Source organism: Heptranchias perlo, unplaced genomic scaffold (assembly GCF_035084215.1).
Source record: "Heptranchias perlo isolate sHepPer1 unplaced genomic scaffold, sHepPer1.hap1 HAP1_SCAFFOLD_645, whole genome shotgun sequence".
In the NCBI taxonomy this organism is placed as follows: Eukaryota; Metazoa; Chordata; class Chondrichthyes; order Hexanchiformes; family Hexanchidae; genus Heptranchias; species Heptranchias perlo.
In genome coordinates, this window is record NW_027139672.1 from 61,840 (window position 1) to 83,620 (window position 21,781).

At 57.6% G+C, this 21,781-nt stretch overlaps 1 protein-coding gene across 3 annotated transcripts in view; it reads left to right on the plus strand.

The window, feature by feature from the left end:
• Positions 1-21,326, plus strand: part of LOC137318086 (proline-rich protein 14-like) — a 52,724-nt gene extending 31,398 nt beyond the window's left edge. For 2 of the 3 annotated variants that reach the window (XM_067981052.1, XM_067981053.1), the window contains exons 3-10: positions 2,406-2,799; positions 6,440-6,492; positions 8,063-8,166; positions 8,307-9,078; positions 13,267-13,435; positions 14,442-14,557; positions 16,161-16,232; positions 20,749-21,326. In XM_067981052.1, coding sequence (XP_067837153.1) covers positions 2,406-2,799; positions 6,440-6,492; positions 8,063-8,166; positions 8,307-9,078; positions 13,267-13,435; positions 14,442-14,557; positions 16,161-16,232; positions 20,749-21,007 — 1,939 coding nt within the window. In that variant the 3' untranslated portion in view covers positions 21,008-21,326. Of the gene's footprint in view, positions 1-2,405; positions 2,800-6,439; positions 6,493-8,062; positions 8,167-8,306; positions 9,079-13,266; positions 13,436-14,441; positions 14,558-16,160; positions 16,233-20,748 lie in introns of those variants that run through there. The other variant, XM_067981054.1, reaches the window with a different exon arrangement.
• The last annotated feature ends 455 nt before the right edge of the window (positions 21,327-21,781 follow it).

Here is a 21,781-nt window from a genome sequence, read left to right on the forward strand (position 1 = left end):
TTTCCCCCTCTGGGACCGGGTCTCACAGTGTGTTAGATACACTGTCCTTTCCCCCTCTGGGACCGGGTCTCACAGTGCGTTAGATACACTGTCCTTTCCCCCTCTGGGACCGGGTCTCACAGTGTATTAGATACACTGTCCTTTCCCCCTCTGGGACCGGGTCTCTCAGTGTGTTAGATACACTGTCCTTTCCCCCTCTGGGACCGGGTCTCACAGTGCGTTAGATACACTGTCCTTTCCCCCTCTGGGACCGGGTCTCACAGTGCGTTAGATACACTGTCCTTTCCCCCTCTGGGACCGGGTCTCACAGTGCGTTAGATACACTGTCCTTTCCCCCTCTGGGACCGGGTCTCACAGTGTGTTAGACACACTGTCCTTTCCCCCTCTGGGACCGGGTCTCACAGTGTGTTAGACACACTGTCCTTTCCCCCTCTGGGACCGGGTCTCACAGTGTGTTCGATACACTGTCCTTTCCCCCTCTGGGACCGGGTCTCACAGTGTGTTCGATACACTGTCCTTTCCCCCTCTGGGACCGGGTCTCTCAGTGTGTTAGATACACTGTCCTTTCCCCCTCTGGGACCGGGTCTCACAGTGTGTTCGATACACTGTCCTTTCCCCCTCTGGGACCGGGTCTCTCAGTGTGTTAGATACACTGTCCTTTCCCCCTCTGGGACCGGGTCTCACAGTGTGTTCGATACACTGTCCTTTCCCCCTCTGGGACCGGGTCTCTCAGTGCGTTAGATACACTGTCCTTTCCCCCTCTGGGACCGGGTCTCACTGTGTGTTAGATACACTGTCCTTTCCCCCTCTGGGACCGGGTCTCACTGTGTGTTAGATACACTGTCCTTTCCCCCTCTGGGACCGGGTCTCACAGTGCGTTAGATACACTGTCCTTTCCCCCTCTGGGACCGGGTCTCTCAGTGTGTTAGATACACTGTCCTTTCCCCCTCTGGGACCGGGTCTCACAGTGTGTTAGATACACTGTCCTTTCCCCCTCTGGGACCGGGTCTCACAGTGTGTTAGATACACTGTCCTTTCCCCCTCTGGGACCGGGTCTCACAGTGCGTTAGATACACTGTCCTTTCCCCCTCTGGGACAGGGTCTCACAGTGTGTTAGATACACTGTCCTTTCCCCCTCTGGGACAGGGTCTCACAGTGCGTTAGATACACTGTCCTTTCCCCCTCTGGGACCTGGTCTCACAGTGTGTTAGAAACACTGTCCTTTCCCCCTCTGGGACCGGGTCTCACAGTGTGTTAGATACACTGTCCTTTCCCCCTCTGGGACCGGGTCTCACAGTGCGTTAGATACACTGTCCTTTCCCCCTCTGGGACCGGGTCTCTCAGTGCGTTAGATACACTGTCCTTTCCCCCTCTGGGACCGGGTCTCACAGTGTGTTAGATACACTGTCCTTTCCCCCTCTGGGACCGGGTCTCACAGTGTGTTAGATACACTGTCCTTTCCCCCTCTGGGACCGGGTCTCACAGTGTGTTAGATACACTGTCCTTTCCCCCTCTGGGACCGGGTCTCACAGTGTGTTAGATACACTGTCCTTTCCCCCTCTGGGACCGGGTCTCACAGTGTGTTAGATACACTGTCCTTTCCCCCTCTGGGACTGGGTCTCACAGTGTGTTAGATACACTGTCCTTTCCCCCTCTGGGACCGGGTCTCACAGTGCGTTAGATACACTGTCCTTTCCCCCTCTGGGACCGGGTCTCACAGTGTGTTAGATACACTGTCCTTTCCCCCTCTGAGACCGGGTCTCTCAGTGTGTTAGATACACTGTCCTTTCCCCCTCTGGGACCGGGTCTCACAGTGTATTAGATACACTGTCCTTTCCCCCTCTGGGACCGGGTCTCACAGTGTGTTAGATACACTGTCCTTTCCCCCTCTGGGACTGGGTCTCACAGTGTGTTAGATACACTGTCCTTTCCCCCTCTGGGACCGGGTCTCTCAGTGTGTTAGATACACTGTCCTTTCCCCCTCTGGGACCGGGTCTCACAGTGTATTAGATACACTGTCCTTTCCCCCTCTGGGACCGGGTCTCACAGTGTGTTAGATACACTGTCCTTTCCCCCTCTGGGACCGGGTCTCACAGTGCGTTAGATACACTGTCCTTTCCCCCTCTGGGACCGGGTCTCACAGTGTATTAGATACACTGTCCTTTCCCCCGCTGGGACCGGGTCTCTCAGTGCGTTAGATACACTGTCCTTTCCCCCTCTGGGACCGGGTCTCACAGTGTGTTAGATACACTGTCCTTTCCCCCTCTGGGACCGGGTCTCACAGTGTATTAGATACACTGTCCTTTCCCCCTCTGGGACCGGGTCTCACAGTGTGTTAGATACCCTGTCCTTTCTCTGCTGGATTCTGTCTGATCTCACTTGTAAAGTTTTCCGTCTCCTTCCAGTCCTGCGGGCGCAGTTGGAGGAGGGACTGAGCCGCCCACCACGTTGGAACCAGGCCTTGGCGCCCCGTTCACCGAACCCCCCCGACCCCGACGAGAAGACGAGCCCCCCACCTTCCATCGGACCAGCCCGCTGCCTCCCATCTTCGAGAGCCCCCGTCCGGCCCCCTCGCAACTCGCCACCGAAGCAAGGACTCCCAAAGTGGGGCACCGGCGCCCGACCCCCAGCAAGCGACGGAAGCTGCGTTGGCCCGCCGCACCGGTCTCCCCCCTGGAGCGGGGGGCTGGGAGGGTCCTCTCCATCAACCTGGAGAACTGCCTGCGCGCCGATGACCCCGAACCCGCCGCTGAGACGGCGGCGGCGGCGGCAACGCCGAGCAGGACCGCCAGCAACGGGGTGAGTGATTCCCCAGCAGGGTAAGTTCCAGCAGGACTGCATCGTTTTTGGCACGTTCGGAGGGAGGCTCCGAATAAAGCTCCTGGTTTAAACGTATTGGAGTCCTGCCTACCTCCATCATATTTCCTTTCCTCCACCCCCCCCAACTTCGTATCACAGAATCATACAGCACAGAAGGAGGCCATTCAGCCCATCGTGCCTGTACCGGCTCTTTGAAAGAGCTGTCCAATTAGTTCCCCTTGCCCCCGCCCCCAGAGCCCTGCAGAGTTTTTCCTTTCCAAGAGTTTATCCGATTCCTTTTTGAAAGTTACTATCGCCTACACTCAGATCCTGGACTCTTCTCTCTCTATGTCAAGGCCTTTGGAGAGGGGGCAGAGGAGATTTACCAGAATGCTACCAGGGATGGGGACTCCAGTTATGAGGACAAAGAGATTGATTAAGAGGGGAAAAATAGAGTATGAGAGTAAACTAGCGGGGAACATAAAAACTGACTGTAAAAGCTTCTATAAATATGTCACGAGAAAAAGATTAGTGAAGACAAATATAGGTCCCTTACAGTCAGAAATGGGGGAAATTATAATGGGGAACAAAGAAATGGCAGAACAATTAAACACATACTTTGGTTCTGTCTTCACAAAGGAGGACACACATAACCTGCCAGAAATGTTAGGGAACCAAGGGTCTAGTGAGAGGGAGGAACTGAAGGAAACCAGTATTAGTAAAAAAAACATAGTGCAAGGGAAATTAATGGGGCTAAAGGCTGACAAATCCCCAGGACCTGATAATCTACATCCCAGAGTACTAAAGGAAGTGGCCCTGGAAATAGTGGATGCATTGGTGATCATCTTCCAAAATTCTATAGACTCTGGAACAGTTCCTACAGATTGGAGGGTGGCAAATGTAACCCCACTATTTAAAAAAGGAGGGAGAGAAAAAACAGGGAATTACAGACCAGTTCGCCTAACATCAGTAGTGGGGAAAATGCTAGAGTCCATTCTCAAAGATGTGATAACAGAACACTTGGAGGGCATTAACAGGATTGGACAAAGTCAGCATGGGTTTATGAAAGGGAAATCATGCTTAACAAATCTACTGGAGTTTTTTGAGGATGTAATTAGTAAAATATAGGGGAGAACCAGTGGATGTGGTGTACTTGGATTTTCAGAAGGCTTTTGATAAGATCCCACACAAGAGGTTAGTGTGCAAAATTAAAGCACATGGGATTGGGGGGAATATACTGGCATGGATTGAGAATTGGTTGACAGACAGGAAACAGAGAGTAGGAATAAACAGATCTTTTTCTGGGTGGCAGGCAGTGACTAGTGGGGTACCGCAGGGATCAGTGCTTGGGCCCCAGATATTCACAATATATATCACTGATTTGGATGAGGGAACTAAATGTAACATTTCCAAGTCTGCAGACGACACAAAGCTGGGGTGGAATGTGAGCTGTGAGGAGGACGCAAAGAGGCTCCAATGTGATTTAGACAAGTTGGGTGAGTGGGCAAGAACACGGCAGATGCAGTATTGGGAAAAGGGGAGGTGCAACGAGACCTGGGTGTCCTTGGACACCAGTCGCTGGAGGTGAGCATTCAGGTGCAGCAAGCAGTTAGGAAGGCGAATGGTATGTTGGCCTTCATTGCAAGAGGATTTGAGTACAGGAGCAGGGATGTCTTACTGCAGTTGTACAGGGCCTTGGTGAGACCACATCTGGAGTATTGTGTGCAGTTTTGGTCTCCTTATCTGAGGAAGGATGTCCTTGCCATGGAGGGAGTGCAACAAAGGTTGATTCCTGGGATGGCAGGACTGACGTATGAGGAGAGATTGGGTCGACTAGGCCTGTATTCACTCGAGTTTAGAAGAATGAGAGGTGATCTCATCGAAACGTATAAAATTCTAACAGGACTAGACAGACTAGATGCAGGGAGGATGTTCCTGATGGCTGGGGAGTCCAGAACCAGGGGTCACAGTCTCAGGATACGGGGTAGGACATTTAGAACCGAGATGAGGAGAAATCTCTTCACTCAGAGGGTGGTGAACCTGTGGAATTCTCTACCACAGAAGGCAGTGGAGGACGAGTCATTCGATGTATTCAAGAAGGAGATGGATATATTTCTTAACGCTAAAGGGATCAAGGGATATGGGGAAAAAGCGGGAACAGGGGACTGAGTTAGACGATCAGCCATGATCATTTTGAGTGGCGGAGCAGACCCGAAGGGCCTAATCTTGCTCCTATTTTCTTTGTAATCTATGTTATGTGGAGAGACTGGGGAAGCTGGCAGGGCAGATTGAGAAAGTGGTTAAAAAAGCAGACGGGATCCTGGGCTTTATAAATAGAGGCAGAGAGTACAAAAGCAAGGAAGTCATGATGAACCTTTAGAAAACACTGGTTCGCCCACAACTGGAGTATTGTGTCCAGTTCTGGGCACCGCACTTTAGGAAAGATGTGAAGGTCTCAGAGAGGGTGCAGAAGAGATTTACCAGAATGATTCCAGGGATGAGGGACTTTAGTTCCGTGGACAGACTGGAGAAGCTGGGGTTGTTCTCCTTGGAACAGAGACGGTTGCGAGGAGATTTGATCGAGGTGTTCAAAATCATGAAGGGTCCAGACAGAGTAGATAGAGAGAAACTGTTCCCATTGGTGGAAGGGTCAAGAACCAGAGGGCACAGATTTAAGGTGATTGGCAAAAGAACCAAAGGTGAGATGAGGAGAAACTTTTTTACCCAGCGAGTGGTGAGGATCTGGAATGCACTGCCCGAGGGGGTGGTGGAGGCAGATTCAATCATGGCCTCCAAAAGGGAACTGGATAAGTACTCGAAAGGAAAAAATTGCAGGGCTGCGGGGAAAGGGCGGGGGAGTGGGACTGGCTGGATTGCTCTTGGATAGAGCCGGCACGGACTCGACGGGCCAAATGGCCTCCTTCCATGCTGTAACTTTCAACGATTGTATGAAGCTGGGGTTGTTCTCCTTAGAGCAGAGAAGATTAAAGGGAGATTTGATAGAGTTTACAATCATGAGGGGTTAGGATACAGTAAATATGGAGAAATTGTTTCAAGTGGCAGGAGGGTCAGTGACCAGAGGACACAGATTGACGATAATCGGGAAAAGAACCAGAGGGGGAGATGAGGAGACATTTTTTTACGCAGCGAGTTGTGATGATCTGGAATTCACTGCCTGAAAGGGCGGTGGAAGCAGATTCAATAATAACTTTCAAAAGGGAATTGGATAAATACTTGAAGGGGAAAAATTACAGGGCTACAGGAGAAAGAGCAAGGGAATGGGACTAATTGGAGAGCTCTTTCAAAGACCAGGCACGATGGGCTGAATGGCCTCCTGTGCTGTGTGATTCTAGTTGAGAATCACCCGCAAAAAAAAAATGAATGAGCACGAGGGAAGTGGTAAATTATTCCTGTGATATTTTCAGTTGTTGAGTGAAATCTCCAGACACGATGTGGCCCTGAGACTGACTGCGAGTGTAATACTGACGTTCGTTTCAGGGGCACGGTGCCCGCAGGGAGCCGACCCCTCCGGTCCCTTCTGTAAATTTGCCTTTTCGCTCCGGGTGTGCTTGAAACCTGCCTGGCTTGGTCAGTGCCGCTGTTGTCATCCTGTGACTCTCTCCCGCCTCTCTTTGTCCAGGTGTCACGTGCCATTTCCAGAGCCGGTCCAGAGGCATCACTGCTGAGCCAGAGGTAAGTGGATCCGTTCCGTTGCTCGTTTTCACCTCTGACCCCGCCCTCCCCGCACACACTCGACCCCTGACCCATTGCTGTGCGCACAATGGCTGCCATGTTTTGAATCTGAATCTCGAGAGACGTTCATTGAGGGTGAAATGTTTTTGAGATGTTTGCGACACGGAACGGCCTTGTTTTCGAGTTACTGTATTCATCACGTTAGTTTACGAGCTGTCGGCCATGTCTCAGTGGGTCTCACTCTCTCTCCTCCTGAGTCAGAAGCCCCACACAATCTGGAGGCTCGAGCCCCATAATCCAGGCCGACACTCCCCGGTTGTCAGCCCCGAGGGAGCGCCGCACTGTCGGAGGGTCAGTACTGAGGGAGCGCCGCACTGTCGGAGGGTCAGTACTGAGGGAGCGCCGCACTGTGGGAGGGTCAGTACTGAGGGAGCGCCGCACTGTCGGAGGGTCGGTACTGAGGGAGCGCCGCACTGTCGGAGGGTCAGTACTGAGGGAGCGCCGCACTGTCGGAGGGTCGGTACTGGGGGAGCGCCGCACTGTCGGAGGGTCAGTACTGAGGGAGCGCCGCACTGTCGGAGGGTCAGCCCCGAGGGAGCGCCGCACTGTCGGAGGGTCAGCACTGAGGGAGCGCCGCACTGTCGGAGGGTCAGTACTGAGGGAGCGCCGCACTGTCGGAGGGTCGGTACTGGGGGAGCGCCGCACTGTCGGAGGGTCAGTACTGAGGGAGCGCCGCACTGTCGGAGGGTCAGTACTGAGGGAGCGCCGCACTGTCGGAGGGTCAGTACTGAGGGAGCGCCGCACTGTCGGAGGGTCAGTACTGAGGGAGCGCCGCACTGTCGGAGGGTCAGTACTGAGGGAGCGCCGCACTGTCGGAGGTGCCGTCTTTCGGATGGGACGTTAAACCGAGGGCCCCGTCTGCCCTCTCAGGTGGGTGTAAAATCCCACGGCCACTATTGGAAGAAGAGCAGGGGGGAGTTCTCCCTGGTGTCCTGGGGCCGATATTTATCCCTCAACCAACATCACTAAAAAAAAACAGATGATCTGGGTCATTATCTCATTGCTGTTTGTGGGATCTTGCTGTGCGCAAATTGGCTGCTGCGTTTCCTACGTTACAACAGTGACTACACATTGTCTGTGAAGTGTTTTGGGAGGTCCTGAGGTGGTGAAAGGTGCTGTAGAAATACAAGTCTCTCTTTATTTTACTTGATTACTATTGTGCCTCTCCATCACCACTGGTGTGTGTGGTGGTGCAGTGGTTATGTTGCTGGACTAGTAATCTCAAGGCTCTGAGACCACCAGTTCGAATCCCACCACGGCAAACTTAATTCAGACTTTTAAAGTGCTGCAATCAGTAAAAGTGAGGATGAAACCGTGGGAGAGGCCCGCCGTCCCTTTTCAGGGCAGGAAACCTGCCATCCTTCCCCAGGCCCTCACCTTCCATTGGCAGGCTGTTAAAATCCAAGGTTTGGAGTCGCTGATTCGTGCCCTCCCCCTTCACCGAGTCCTCTTGTCCCATTTCTAACAAACTTCTTGTGCCCCTCTCTCTGCTTCTCTCTCTTTCCCCTAGACCTACCCTCTGGCCGACCAGGGTGAAGTGCGCAGAGAAGGCGGACGATACCAAGCCCAGTGCACACAGCCCCCTGAGGGAGTGTCGAGAATACAGCCCCCCAAGTAAGTCGAGGGGAGGGGAGAGCTCTGCGATTGGCCTCAGTGCCGTTGTCTATGGAGTTTGGGGGGCGGGGGGCAGGGATATCGTCCGTCTGTCCGATTTTTGATTGCAGCCTCTGACCCGCTCCCTTTCCCCTCTGTAGGTGAGGCCGGAGATCGTCCGACTCCCCCCAGCGACTGCGAGCCCCCTGCCCCCAGCCCCGCCGCACCCCCGACCTACCTGTACAGCAGGTGGAAACTCTCCCCCTTCATCCAGACCGTCAAGTCCAAGCTGGAGACTTTCGCCGGCATCTTCCTGTCTCCAGTCAGGAATCACCTCATCTGGCCGACCCCTGACCCCCCCCCTCCCCCTCCTCCTCCTCCTCCTCCTCCTCCCCCCGCCGCTGACCCCTCGGCCGGGGCCGCCGCCCCCCCCGACCCGGCCGAGAGGGAGACTCCGGCGGGCGGCGGGCCCCAGAGCGGGGTCAACATCCAGGTGAAGATCGCCATCTCCCCTCCCCCTCCGTCGCCCCCCAAGGCCCAGCGGGCGGTGGAGGAGGAGGCCGCAGACCCCCAGGGCAGACGCCGCTCCCCCCGCTGCCCCCTCTCCCCCCAGCCCCGCCTCAGCCGCAGCCACTCCTGCCCCGATTTCCCCGCCGACTGCCTCCGGCTCTCCCGTCAGCCGCCTCGCCGCTCGGGCTCCGAGCTGTGCTGCCCTCCCCCCGGGCACCGGCACCGCCGCCACACGGTCGGGGGTGGGGAGCCCTCCCGAGAGCTGGCCCGGCCCCCCCCGGCTCTCCTCTGCCTGCGCAAGGAGGTCTTCCCCGCCTCTGGACCCCCCCCACTCCTGGAACGGCTCCTCGTCGGCTCCAAGAGGGAGCCCTGCTCCACACCGCAGAGAGAGAGGAAGAGGGACAGTGGAACGGGCATCTCCAGGTAACTACACCCGGCGGGGAGAGGGGGGAGGGGGGAGAGGGGAGGGGGGAGGGGGGAGGGGGGAGAGGGACAGTGGAACGGGCATCTCCAGGTAACTACACCCGGCGGGGAGAGGGGAGGGGGGAGGGGGGAGGGGGGAGAGGGACAGTGGAACGGGCATCTCCAGGTAACTACACCCGGCGGGGAGAGGGGAGGGGGGAGGGGGGAGGGGGGAGAGGGGAGGGGGGAGAGGGGAGGGGGGAGAGTGGAACGGGCATCTCCAGGTAACTACACCCGGCGGGGAGAGGGGGGAGGGGGGAGAGGGGAGAGGGGAGGGGGGAGGGGGGAGAGGGACAGTGGAACGGGCATCTCCAGGTAACTACACCCGGCGGGGAGAGGGGAGGGGGGAGGGGGGAGGGGGGAGAGGGACAGTGGAACGGGCATCTCCAGGTAACTACACCCGGCGGGGAGAGGGGAGGGGGGAGGGGGGAGGGGGGAGAGGGACAGTGGAACGGGCATCTCCAGGTAACTGCACCCGGCGGGGAGAGGGGGGAGGGGAGAGGGGGGAGGGGGAAGGGGGGAGGGGGGAGGGGGGAGAGGGGAGAGGGGAGGGGGGGAGAGGGACAGTGGAACGGGCATCTCCAGGTAACTACACCCGGCGGGGAGAGGGGAGGGGGGAGAGGGGAGGGGGGAGAGGGGAGGGGGGAGAGGGGAGGGGGGAGAGGGGAGAGGGGAGGGGGGAGAGGGGAGGGGGGAGAGGGGGGAGAGGGGAGGGGGGAGAGGGGAGAGGGGAGAGGGGAACGGGCATCTCCAGGTAACTACACCCGGCGGGGAGAGGGGGAGGGGGGAGGGGGGAGAGGGGGAGAGGGGGAGGGGGGAGGGGGGAGAGGGGAGGGGGGAGAGGGGAGAGTGGAACGGGCATCTCCAGGTAACTACACCCGGCGAGGGGGGGGGAGAGGGGGGAGAGAGGGGAGGGGAGAGGGGGGAGGGGAGAGGGGGGAGGGGAGAGGGGGGAGGGGGGAGGGGGGAGGGGGGAGGGGGGAGAGGGGAGGGGGGAGAGGGGAGGGGGGAGAGTGGAATGGGCATCTCCAGGTAACTACACCCGGCGGGGAGAGGGGGGAGGGGGGAGAGGGGAGAGGGGAGAGGGGAGAGGGGAGGGGGGAGAGGGACAGTGGAACGGGCATCTCCAGGTAACTACACCCGGCGGGGAGGGGGGAGGGGGGAGGGGGGAGAGGGACAGTGGAACGGGCATCTCCAGGTAACTACACCCGGCGGGGAGAGGGGAGGGGGGAGGGGGGAGGGGGGAGGGGGGAGGGGGGAGAGGGACAGTGGAACGGGCATCTCCAGGTAACTGCACCCGGCGGGGAGAGGGGGGAGGGGAGAGGGGAGAGGGGAGAGGGGAGAGGGGGGAGGGGGGAGGGGGGAGAGGGGAGGGGGGGAGAGGGACAGTGGAACGGGCATCTCCAGGTAACTACACCCGGCGGGGAGGGGGGAGGGGGGAGAGGGGAGGGGGGAGAGGGGAGGGGGGAGAGGGGAGGGGGGAGAGGGGAGGGGGGAGAGGGGAGGGGGGAGAGGGGAGGGGGGAGAGGGGAGAGGGGAGGGGGGAGAGGGGAGAGGGGAACGGGCATCTCCAGGTAACTACACCCGGCGGGGAGAGGGGGGAGAGGGGGAGGGGGGAGGGGGGAGAGGGGGAGGGGGGAGAGGGGGAGGGGGGAGAGGGGGAGGGGGAGGGGGGAGAGGGGAGAGGGGAGAGTGGAACGGGCATCTCCAGGTAACTACACCCGGCGGGGAGAGGGGGGAGGGGGGAGGGGGGAGAGGGGGGAGGGGAGAGAGGGGAGGGGGGAGGGGGGAGGGGGGAGAGGGGAGGGGGGAGAGGGGAGAGGGGAGGGGGGAGAGTGGAACGGGCATCTCACCGTCCAGGTAACTACACCCAGAGGGGGGAGGGGGGAGAGGGGGAGGGGGGAGAGGGGGAGGGGGGAGGGGTGAGAGGGGAGGGGGGAGAGGGGAGGGGGGAGAGGGGAGGGGGGAGAGGGGAGGGGGGAGAGGGGAGAGGGGAGAGGGGAGGGGGGAGAGGGGAGAGTGGAACGGGCATCTCCAGGTAACTACACCCGGCGGGGAGAGGGGAGGGGGGAGAGGGGAGAGTGGAACGGGCATCTCCAGGTAACTACACCCGGCGGGGAGAGGGGGGAGGGGGGAGGGGGGAGGGGGGAGAGGGGAGGGGGGAGGGGGGAGAGGGACAGTGGAACGGGCATCTCACCGTCCAGGTAACTACACCCAGAGGGGGGAGGGGGGAGGAGGGGAGGAGAGGGGAGGGGAGGGGAGAGGGGAGGGGGGAGAGGGACAGTGGAACGGGCATCTCACCGTCCAGGTAACTACACCCGGAGGGGAGGGGGGAGGGGGGAGAGAGGGGAGGGGGGAGGGGGGAGAGGGAGAGGGGGGAGAGGGAGAGGGAGAGGGGGGAGAGGGAGAGGGAGAGGGGGGAGAGGGAGAGGGGGGAGAGGAAGAGGGACAGTGGAACGGGCATCTCACCGTCCAGGTAACTACACCCGGCGAGGGGAGAGGGGAGAGGGGAGAGGGGAGAGGGGAGAGTGGAACGGGCATCTCACCGTCCAGGTAACTACACCCGAGGAGGGGAGAGGGGGGAGGGGGGAGGGGGGAGAGGGGGGAGGGGGGAGAGGGGGGAGGGGGGAGGGGGGAGAGGGGGGAGGGGAGAGGGGGGAGGGGGGAGGGGAGAGTGGAACGGGCATCTCACCGTCCAGGTAACTACACCCGGCGGGGAGGGGGGAGAGAGGGGAGGGGAGAGGAGAGGAGGGGAGAGGAGGGGAGGGGAGGGGAGGGGAGAGGAGGGGAGGGGAGAGGAGGGGAGGGGAGAGGAGGGGAGGGGAGAGGAGGGGAGGGGAGAGGAGGGGAGGGGAGGGGAGAGGAGGGGAGGGGAGGGGAGAGGAGGGGAGAGGGACAGTGGAACGGGCATCTCACCGTCCAGGTAACTACACCCGGAGAGGGGAGGGGAGGGGAGGGGAGAGGGGGAGGGGAGAGGGGGAGGGGAGAGGGGGAGGGGAGAGGGGGAGAGGGGAGAGGGGGAGAGGGGAGAGGGAGAGGGGAGAGGGAGAGGGGAGAGGGAGAGGGGAGAGGGAGAGGGGAGAGGGGAGAGGGAGAGGGACAGTGGAACGGGCATCTCACCGTCCAGGTAACTACACCCGGAGGGGAGGGGAGGGGGGAGAGGGGAGGGGAGGGAAGGGGAGGGATGGGGAGGGGAGGAGAAGAGAGGGAGACTGCCCAGACCTGGGGGGGGGGGGGGGAGGATTGGGAGAGAGCTGTCCCCAGCGGTGAAGGGTTCAGATCCCATTACATGAGACGGGAGCAGAGGGGTGGGTGTAATCTCCAGGGGTGGGTGTAATCTCCAGGGGCAGGGGGTCTGGAGCAGAGGGGTGGGTGTAATCTCCAGGGGCAGGGGGTCTGGAGCAGAGGGGTGGGTGTAATCTCCAGGGGCAGGGGGTCTGGAGCAGAGGGGTGGGTGTAATCTCCGGGGGCAGGGGGTCTGGAGCAGAGGGGTGGGTGTAATCTCCAGGGGCAGGGGGTCTGGAGCAGAGGGGTGGGTGTAATCTCCAGGGGCAGGGGGTCTGGAGCAGAGGGGTGGGTGTAATCTCCGGGGGCAGGGGGTCTGGAGCAGAGGGGTGGGTGTAATCTCCAGGGGCAGGGGGTCTGGAGCAGAGGGGTGGGTGTAATCTCCAGTGCAGGGGGTCTGGAGCAGAGGGGTGGGTGTAATCTCCAGGGGCAGGGGGACTGGAGCAGAGGGGTGGGTGTAATCTCCGGGGGCAGGGGGACTGGAGCAGAGGGGTGGGTGTAATCTCCGGGGGCAGGGGGACTGGAGCAGAGGGGTGGGTGTAATCTCCGGGGGCAGGGGGACTGGAGCAGAGGGGTGGGTGTAATCTCCGGGGGCAGGGGGACTGGAGCAGAGGGGTGGGTGTAATCTCCGGGGGCAGGGGGACTGGAGCAGAGGGGTGGGTGTAATCTCCGGGGGCAGGGGGTCTGGAGCAGAGGGGTGGGTGTAATCTCCGGGGGCAGGGGGTCTGGAGCAGAGGGGTGGGTGTAATCTCCAGGGGCAGGGGGTCTGGAGCAATGTCCAGCAATGTGTGCGTGTGTCCCGAGTGACCCACCACGGACCCTATCCCGTCTGTAACACTGACCTCCTTGTCTCCGTCTGCCCAGACAGGGCTCTCCCTCCGAGGACAGGGCCGAGAGCCCACAGCTGCAGACACTGGAGACCAGTTTCCCCGGCCCTCGGGCTGGCGTGCCGGAGGAGCTGTTCGAGGGGCCGGGCTGCCCCCCGAAGAAACGCAAGTATCTGGAGGACACGACCCAGGAGCCGGGCGCCAAGGTCAGTGTTGGGTGAAGGGTCAGAGGGCGCGGCCGGTGCTCACATGACCGGGAATGTTTGCTCACTGTGCTGAGATATGTCAGCAACAACTTGCATTTATTTGGCACCTTTAATGGACTAAAACCTCCCCACAGGAGCGATTATCAGGCAGAAATTTGACCCCGAGCCACATAAGGAGATATTCGGACAGGTGACCAAAAGCTCGGTCAAAGAGGGAGGTTTTAAGGAGCGTCTTGGAGGAGAGAGAGGGGGAGAGGGGGAGAGGGGGAGAGGTTTAGGGAGGGAATTCCAGAGCTTAGGGCCCAGGCAGCTGAAGGCACGGCCGCCAATGGTGGAGAGATGGGAATCGGGGGATGGACAAGAGGCCGGAATTGGAGGAGAGCAGAGATCTCGGAGGGTCGTAGGGGCTGGAGGAGGTTACAGAGATAGGGAGGGGGGGTGAGGGGCCATGGAGGGATATGAACACGAGGATGAGAATTTTAAACTCGAGGCGTTCCCGGACCGGGAGCCAATGTCGGTCCAGCGAGCACAGGGGGGGTGACGGGTGAACGGGACTGGGCGCGAGTTAGGATACGGGGGGGGGCAGCGGGAGTTTCAGATGAGTTGATGGTTACGGAGGGTGGGAGGACGGCCAGGGGAGCATTGGAGCTCACCACCGTCCGGCTTCCCCCGCCCCGCTCACCCTGTTCCCCCAACCATCTCACGCAGGCAGCCGGCCTCCCTCACGAGGAGTGAGGTTGGTGAGGGTGAGGGGTGTGTGGCGTTTGTGTACAGTGAGTGAGAACGCAAGGGGGTGCGGTCGGTGAGGATCTGGTGGAGAGAGGACAGGATCAGGTTGGCCTGTGATGGCCCCCACAGTCGAATGGCCGGGCTGTGATGCCCCCCGCGGTCAAACAGCCGGGCTGGAGACCGGCCGTTGAGCGGCTCCCAGTGCGGCGAGGTGGAACAACAGGTTTGCCGGCCCGGGCGCTGCGCTGAAGCTGACGGTATCCGTATCTCCCTCCAGGGCTCTGAATCCTCAGGGGGCAAGAACCTGGGCAAAGTGTCGAGGTTCCGCATCAGGAAGGCTCCAGTGAGGCCGCAGACCAACCTCACACCCATGGGCCTCCCCAAACCAGCAAGGTAAGGAGGGCAAAGGGTGTCGGGGGGGAAATCATTGGCTCACAGCAACTCTCCAACTCATACCATCACTCAGGGAGATATCTGTACACTGACTGGTGTCTCCCAGTCCCTCTCTCTCTCAGGGAGATATCTGTACACTGACTGGTGTCTCTCAGTCCCCTCTCTCTCAGGGAGATATCTGTACACTGACTGGTGTCTCTCAGTCCCCTCTCTCTCAGGGAGATATCTGTACACTGACTGGTGTCTCTCAGTCCCTCTCTCTCAGGGAGATATCTGTACACTGACTGGTGTCTCTCAGTCCCTTCTCTCTCAGGGAGATATCTGTACACTGACTGGTGTCTCTCAGTCCCTCTATCTCAGGGAGATATCTGTGCACTGACTGGTGTCTCAGTCCCTCTCTCTCAGGGAGATATCTGTACACTGACTGGTGTCTCTCAGTCCCTTCTCTCTCAGGGAGATATCTGTACACTGACTGGTGTCTCTCAGTCCCTTCTCTCTCAGGGAGATATCTGTACACTGACTGGTGTCTCTCAGTCCCCTCTCTCTCAGGGAGATATCTGTACACTGACTGGTGTCTCAGTCCCTCTCTCTCAGGGAGATATCTGTACACTGACTGGTGTCTCTCAGTCCCTCCCTCTCAGGGAGATATCTGTACACTGACTGGTGTCTCTCAGTCCCCTCTCTCTCAGGGAGATATCTGTACACTGACTGGTGTCTCTCAGTCCCCTCTCTCTCAGGGTGATATCTGTACACTGACTGGTGTCTCTCAGTCCCCTCTCTCTCAGGGAGATATCTGTACACTGACTGGTGTCTCTCAGTCCCTCTCTCTCAGGGAGATATCTGTACACTGACTGGTGTCTCTCAGTCCCCTCTCTCTCAGGGAGATATCTGTACACTGACTGGTGTCTCTCAGTCCCCTCTCTCTCAGGGTGATATCTGTACACTGACTGGTGTCTCTCAGTCCCCTCTCTCTCAGGGTGATATCTGTACACTGACTGGTGTCTCTCAGTCCCCTCTCTCTCGGGGAGATATCTGTACACTGACTGGTGTCTCTCAGTCCCTCTCTCTCAGGGAGATATCTGTACACTGACTGGTGTCTCTCAGTCCCTCTCTCTCAGGGAGATATCTGTACACTGACTGGTGTCTCTCAGTCCCTCTCTCTCAGGGAGATATCTGTACACTGACTGGTGTCTCTCAGTCCCCTCTCTCTCAGGGAGATATCTGTACACTGACTGGTGTCTCTCAGTCCCCTCTCTCTCAGGGAGATATCTGCACACTGACTGGTGTCTCTCAGTCCCCTCTCCCTCAGTGAGATATCTGTACACTGACTGGTGTCTCTCAGTCCCCTCTCTCTCGGGGAGATATCTGTGCACTGACTGGTGTCTCTCAGTCCCCTCCCTCTCGGGGAGATATCTGTACACTGACTGGTGTCTCTCAGTCCCTCTCTCTCAGGGAGATATCTGTACACTGACTGGTGTCTCTCAGTCCCCTCTCTCTCAGGGAGATATCTGTATACTGACTGGTGTCTCTCAGTCCCCTCTCTCTCAGGGAGATATCTGTACACTGACTGGTGTCTCTCAATCCCTCTCTCTCTATCTAACAGGTTGTTTAAGAAGGAGTTTAGTCTGGAGGAGATCTACACAAACAAGAACTACAAGGCGCCAACGGAGAAACGGTGAGAGCTGGTGAACCATGGGGGCCTGAGCAATGGGTTTCCACTTCCCTCGCCCCGTGTTCCATTGATGTGGAAATGAGCATTGTAGGACATTGTAGAGGGAGCTTTACTCTGTATCGAACCCTGTACCTGCCCTGGGAGTGTTTGACGGGACAGTGGAGAGGGAGCTTTACTCTGTATCTAACCCTGTACCTGCCCTGGGAGTGTTTAATGGGACAGTGTAGAGGGAGCTTTACTCTGTTTCGAACCCGTGCTGCACCTGCCCTGGGAGTGTTTGATGGGACAGTGTAGAGGGAGCTTTACTCTGTATCTAACCCTGTACCTGCCCTGGGAGTGTTTGATGGGACAGTGTAGAGGGAGCTTTACTCTGTATCTAACCCTGTACCTGCCCTGGGAGTGTTTGATGGGACAGTGTAGAGGGAGCTTTACTCTGTATCTAACCATGTACCTGCCCTGGGAGTGTTTGACGGGACAGTGTGGAGGGAGCTTTACTCAGTATCTAACCCTGTACCTGCCCTGGGAGTGTTTGATGGGACAGTGTCGAGGGAGCTTTACTCTGTATCTAACCCTGTACCTGCCCTGAGAGTGTTTGACGGGACAGTGTGGAGGGAGCTTTACTCAGTATCTAACCCTGTACCTGCCCTGGGAGTGTTTGACGGGACAGTGTAGAGGGAGCTTTACTCTCTATCTAACCCTGTACCTGCCCTGGGAGTGTTTGATGGGACAGTGTAGAGGGAGCTTTACTCTGTATCTAACCCTGTACCTGCCCTGGGAGTGTTTGATGGGACAGTGTAGAGGGAGCTTTACTCTGTATCTAACCATGTACCTGCCCTGGGAGTGTTTGACGGGACAGTGTAGAGGGAGCTTTACTCTGTATCTAACCCTGTACCTGCCCTGGGAGTGTTTGATGGGACAGTGTGGAGGGAGCTTTACTCTGTATCTAACCCTGTACCTGCCCTGGGAGTGTTTGACGGGACAGTTTAGAGGGAGCTTTACTCTGTATCTAACCCTGTACCTGCCCTGGGAGTGTTTGATGGGACAGTGCAGAGGGAGCTTTACTCTGTATCTAACCCTGTACCTGCCCTGGGAGTGTTTGACGGGACAGTGTAGAGGGAGCTTTACTCTGTATCTAACCCTGTACCTGCCCTGGGAGTGTTTGATGGGACAGTGCAGAGGGAGCTTTACTCTGTATCTAACCCTGTACCTGCCCTGGGAGTGTTTGATGGGACAGTGCAGAGGGAGCTTTACTCTGTATCTAACCCTGTACCTGCCCCGGGAGTGTTTGATGGGACAGTGTAGAGGGAGCTTTACTCTGCATCTAACCCTGTACCTGCCCTGGGAGTGTTTGATGGGACAGTGCAGAGGGAGCTTTCCTCTGTATCTAACCCTGTACCTGCCCTGGGAGTGTTTGACGGGACAGTGCAGAGGGAGCTTTACTCTGTATCTAACCCTGTACCTGCCCTGGGAGTGTTTGATGGGACAGTGTGGAGGGAGCTTTACTCTGTATCTAACCCTGTACCTGCCCTGGGAGTGTTTGATGGGACAGTGTAGAGGGAGCTTTACTCTGTATCTAACCCTGTACCTGCCCTGGGAGTGTTTGATGGGACAGTGTAGAGGGAGCTTTACTCTGTATCTCACTCTGTACCTGCCCTGGGAGTGTTTGATGGGACAGTGTAGAGGGAGCTTTACTCTGTATCCAACCCTGTACCTGCCCTGGGAGTGTTTGATGGGACAGTGTGGAGGGAGCTTTACTCTGTATCTCACCCTGTACCTGCCCTGGGAGTGTTTGATGGGACAGTGTAGAGGGAGCTTTACTCTGCATCTAACCCTGTACCTGCCCTGGGAGTGTTTGATGGGACAGTGTAGAGGGAGCTTTACTCTGTATCTAACCCTGTACCTGCCCTGGGAGTGTTTGATGGGACAGTGTAGAGGGAGCTTTACTCTGTATCTAACCCTGTACCTGCCCTGGGAGTGTTTGATGAGACAGTGTAGAGGGAGCTTTACTCTGTATCTGACCCTGTACCTGCCCTGGGAGTGTTTGATGGGACAGTGTAGAGGGAGCTTTACTCTGTATCTAACCCTGTACATCCCCCTGGGAGTGTTTGATGGGACAGTGTGGAGGGAGCTTTACTCTGTATCTAACCCTGTACCTGCCCTGGGAGTGTTTGACGGGACAGTGTGGAGGGAGCTTTACTCTGTATCTAACCCTGTACCTGCCCTGGGAGTGTTTGACGGGACAGTGTAGAGGGAGCTTTACTCTGTATCTAACCCTGTACCTGCCCTGGGAGTGTTTGACGGGACAGTGTAGAGGGAGCTTTACTCTGTATCTAACCCTGGACCTGCCCTGGGAGTGTTTGATGGGACAGTGTAGAGGGAGCTTTACTCTGTATCTAACCCTGTACCTGCCCTGGGAGTGTTTGACGGGACAGTGTGGAGGGAGCTTTACTCTGTATCTAACCCTGTTCCTGCCCTGGGAGTGTTTGATGGGACAGTGTAGAGGGAGCTTTACTCTGTGTCTAACCCTGTACCTGCCCTGGGAGTGTTTGATGGGACAGTGTAGAGGGAGCTTTACTCTGTATCTAACCCTGTACCTGCCCTGGGAGTGTTTGATGGGACAGTGTAGAGGGAGCTTTACTCTGTATCTAACCCTGTACCTGCCCTGGGAGTGTTTGGTGGGACAGTGTAGAGGGAGCTTTACTCTGTATCTAACCCACGCTGTACCTGCCCCGGGAGTGTTTGACGGGACAGTGTGGAGGGAGCTTTACTCTGTATCTAACCCTGTACCTGCCCTGGGAGTGTTTGATGGGACAGTGTAGAGGGAGCTTTACTCTGTATCTAACCCTGTACCTGCCCTGGGAGTGTTTGATGGGACAGTGTGGAGGGAGCTTTACTCTGTATCTAACCCTGTACCTGCCCTGGGAGTGTTTGATGGGACAGTGTGGAGGGAGCTTTACTCTGTATCTAACCCTGTACCTGCCCTGGGAGTGTTTGACGGGACAGTGTAGAGGGAGCTTTACTCTGTATCTAACCCTGTACCTGCCCTGGGAGTGTTTGATGGGACAGTGTGGAGGGAGCTTTACTCTGTATCTAACCCTGTACCTGCCCTGGGAGTGTTTGATGGGACAGTGTGGAGGGAGCTTTACTCTGTATCTAACCCTGTACCTGTCCTGGGAGTGTTTGATGGGACAGTGTAGAGGGAGCTTTACTCTGTATCTAACCCTGTACCTGCCCTGGGAGTGTTTGATGGGACAGTGTAGAGGGAGCTTTACTCTGTATCTAACCCTGTACCTGCCCTGGGAGTGTTTGACGGGACAGTGTAGAGGGAGCTTTACTCTGTATCTGACCCTGTACCTGCCCTGGGAGTGTTTGATGGGACAGTGTAGAGGGAGCTTTACTCTGTATCTAACCCTGTACCTGCCCTGGGAGTGTTTGATGGGACAGTGTAGAGGGAGCTTTACTCTGTATCTAACCCTGTACCTGCCCTGGGAGTGTTTGATGGGACAGTGTAGAGGGAGCTTTACTCTGTATCTAACCCTGTACCTGTCCTGGGAGTGTTTGATGGGACAGTGTAGAGGGAGCTTTACTCTGTATCTAACCCTGTACCTGCCCTGGGAGTGTTTGATGGGACAGTGTAGAGGGAGCTTTACTCTGTATCTAACCCTGTACCTGTCCTGGGAGTGTTTGACGGGACAGTGTAGAGGGAGCTTTACTCTGTATCTAACCCTGTACCTGCCCTGGGAGTGTTTGATGGGACAGTGTAGAGGGAGCTTTACTCTGTATCTAACCCTGTACCTGTCCTGGGAGTGTTTGATGGGACAGTGTAGAGGGAGCTTTACTCTGTATCTAACCCTGTACCTGCCCTGGGAGTGTTTGATGGGACAGTGTAGAGGGAGCTTTACTCTGTATCTAACCCTGTACCTGTCCTGGGAGTGTTTGATGGGACAGTGTAGAGGGAGCTTTACTCTGTATCTAACCCTGTACCTGCCCTGGGAGTGTTTGACGGGACAGTGTAGAGGGAGCTTTACTCTGTATCTAACCCTGTACCTGCCCTGGGAGTGTTTGATGGGACAGTGTAGAGGGAGCTTTACTCTGTATCTAACCCTGTACCTGCCCTGGGAGTGTTTGATGGGACAGTGTAGAGGGAGCTTTACTCTGTGTCTAACCCTGTACCTGCCCTGGGAGTGTTTGATGGGACAGTGCAGAGGGAGCTTTACTCTGTATCTAACCCTGTACCTGCCCTGGGAGTGTTTGATGGGACAGTGTAGTGGGAGTTTTACTCTGTATCTGACCCTGTACCTGCCCTGGGAGTGTTTGATGGGACAGTGTAGAGGGAGCTTTACTCTGTATCTGACCCTGTACCTGCCCTGGGAGTGTTTGATGGGACAGTGTAGAGGGAGCTTTACTCTGTATCTGACCCTGTACCTGCCCTGGGAGTGTTTGATGGGACAGTGTAGAGGGAGCTTTACTCTGTATCTAACCCTGTACCTGCCCTTGTTGTTTGTTGCTCTCCCGCCAGGTCCTTCGAGACCATCTTCGAGGAGCCGATGGAACGGAACGGGTTCCTGGTGCTGACCAGCCAGCGGCGCCTGAAACGGTGCTTGGAGTTCCAGGACAGCAGCCGCCCCCGCAAGCGTCGGCAACGGCAACGGCTCCGGCAGCCCCGCGGGGGAGGGGGCCGCGGCCTCCGCTCTGCCATCAAGGAACCAGAGCTCGAGCTGCTGCTCCGCCAGCGGCTGGACGAGCTGGACGATCTGTCTGCGGCTGAAGACGTCTAGACGCTCGGTGGGTGGGTGTCCGGTGCGAGGGTGCGTTGACCCTTCCTCCTCCCCCCACTTCCAACATCCCAAAGGACTCTGTACAGATGTAATTTTTATGAGAAAATATATATTTTTTAGTAACTCGATTTTTGTACCTTGTCGCACGTTTTTGTTTAAAATGATTCCGTCTCTCTGCCTCTGGCCCTGGTCATTACTGTTTAATTGTCCGAGTGCTGATTATGACTTTTATTTAAATAAAAGTAAGAATGCTCTTTTTGTAATGTATGAAATGTGAAAAACTGCTGTACCGTCCGCCATTAAAAACCTCTGGATTTTTTCCTTCTTGCTCCTTCCTCTGTCTCTCGCCAGTCCCCCGGTGTGAGGGTTACTCTCCCCGGGGAGACGTGTCTCTGTGTCACTCGCCCTCCCCCTCTCTTTGTCTCTCCCCTCAGTGTGGGGGTTACTGTCCCCGTGGAGACGTGTCTCTCTGTCTCTCCCCTCGGTGTGGGGGTTACTCTCCCGGGACTGTCCGTCAGAGGATCAGTACTGAGGGAGCGCCGCACTGTCGGAGGGTCAGTACAGAGGGAGCGCCGCACTGTCGGAGGGTCGGTACTGAGGGAATGCCGCACTGTCGGAGGGTCAGTACAGAGGGAGCGCCGCACTGTCGGAGGGTCGGTACTGAGGGAGCGCCGCACTGTCGGAGGGTCGGTACTGAGGGAGCGCTGCACTGTCGGAGGGTCAGTACTGAGGGAGCGCCGCACTGTCGGAGGGTCGGTACTGAGGGAGCGCCGC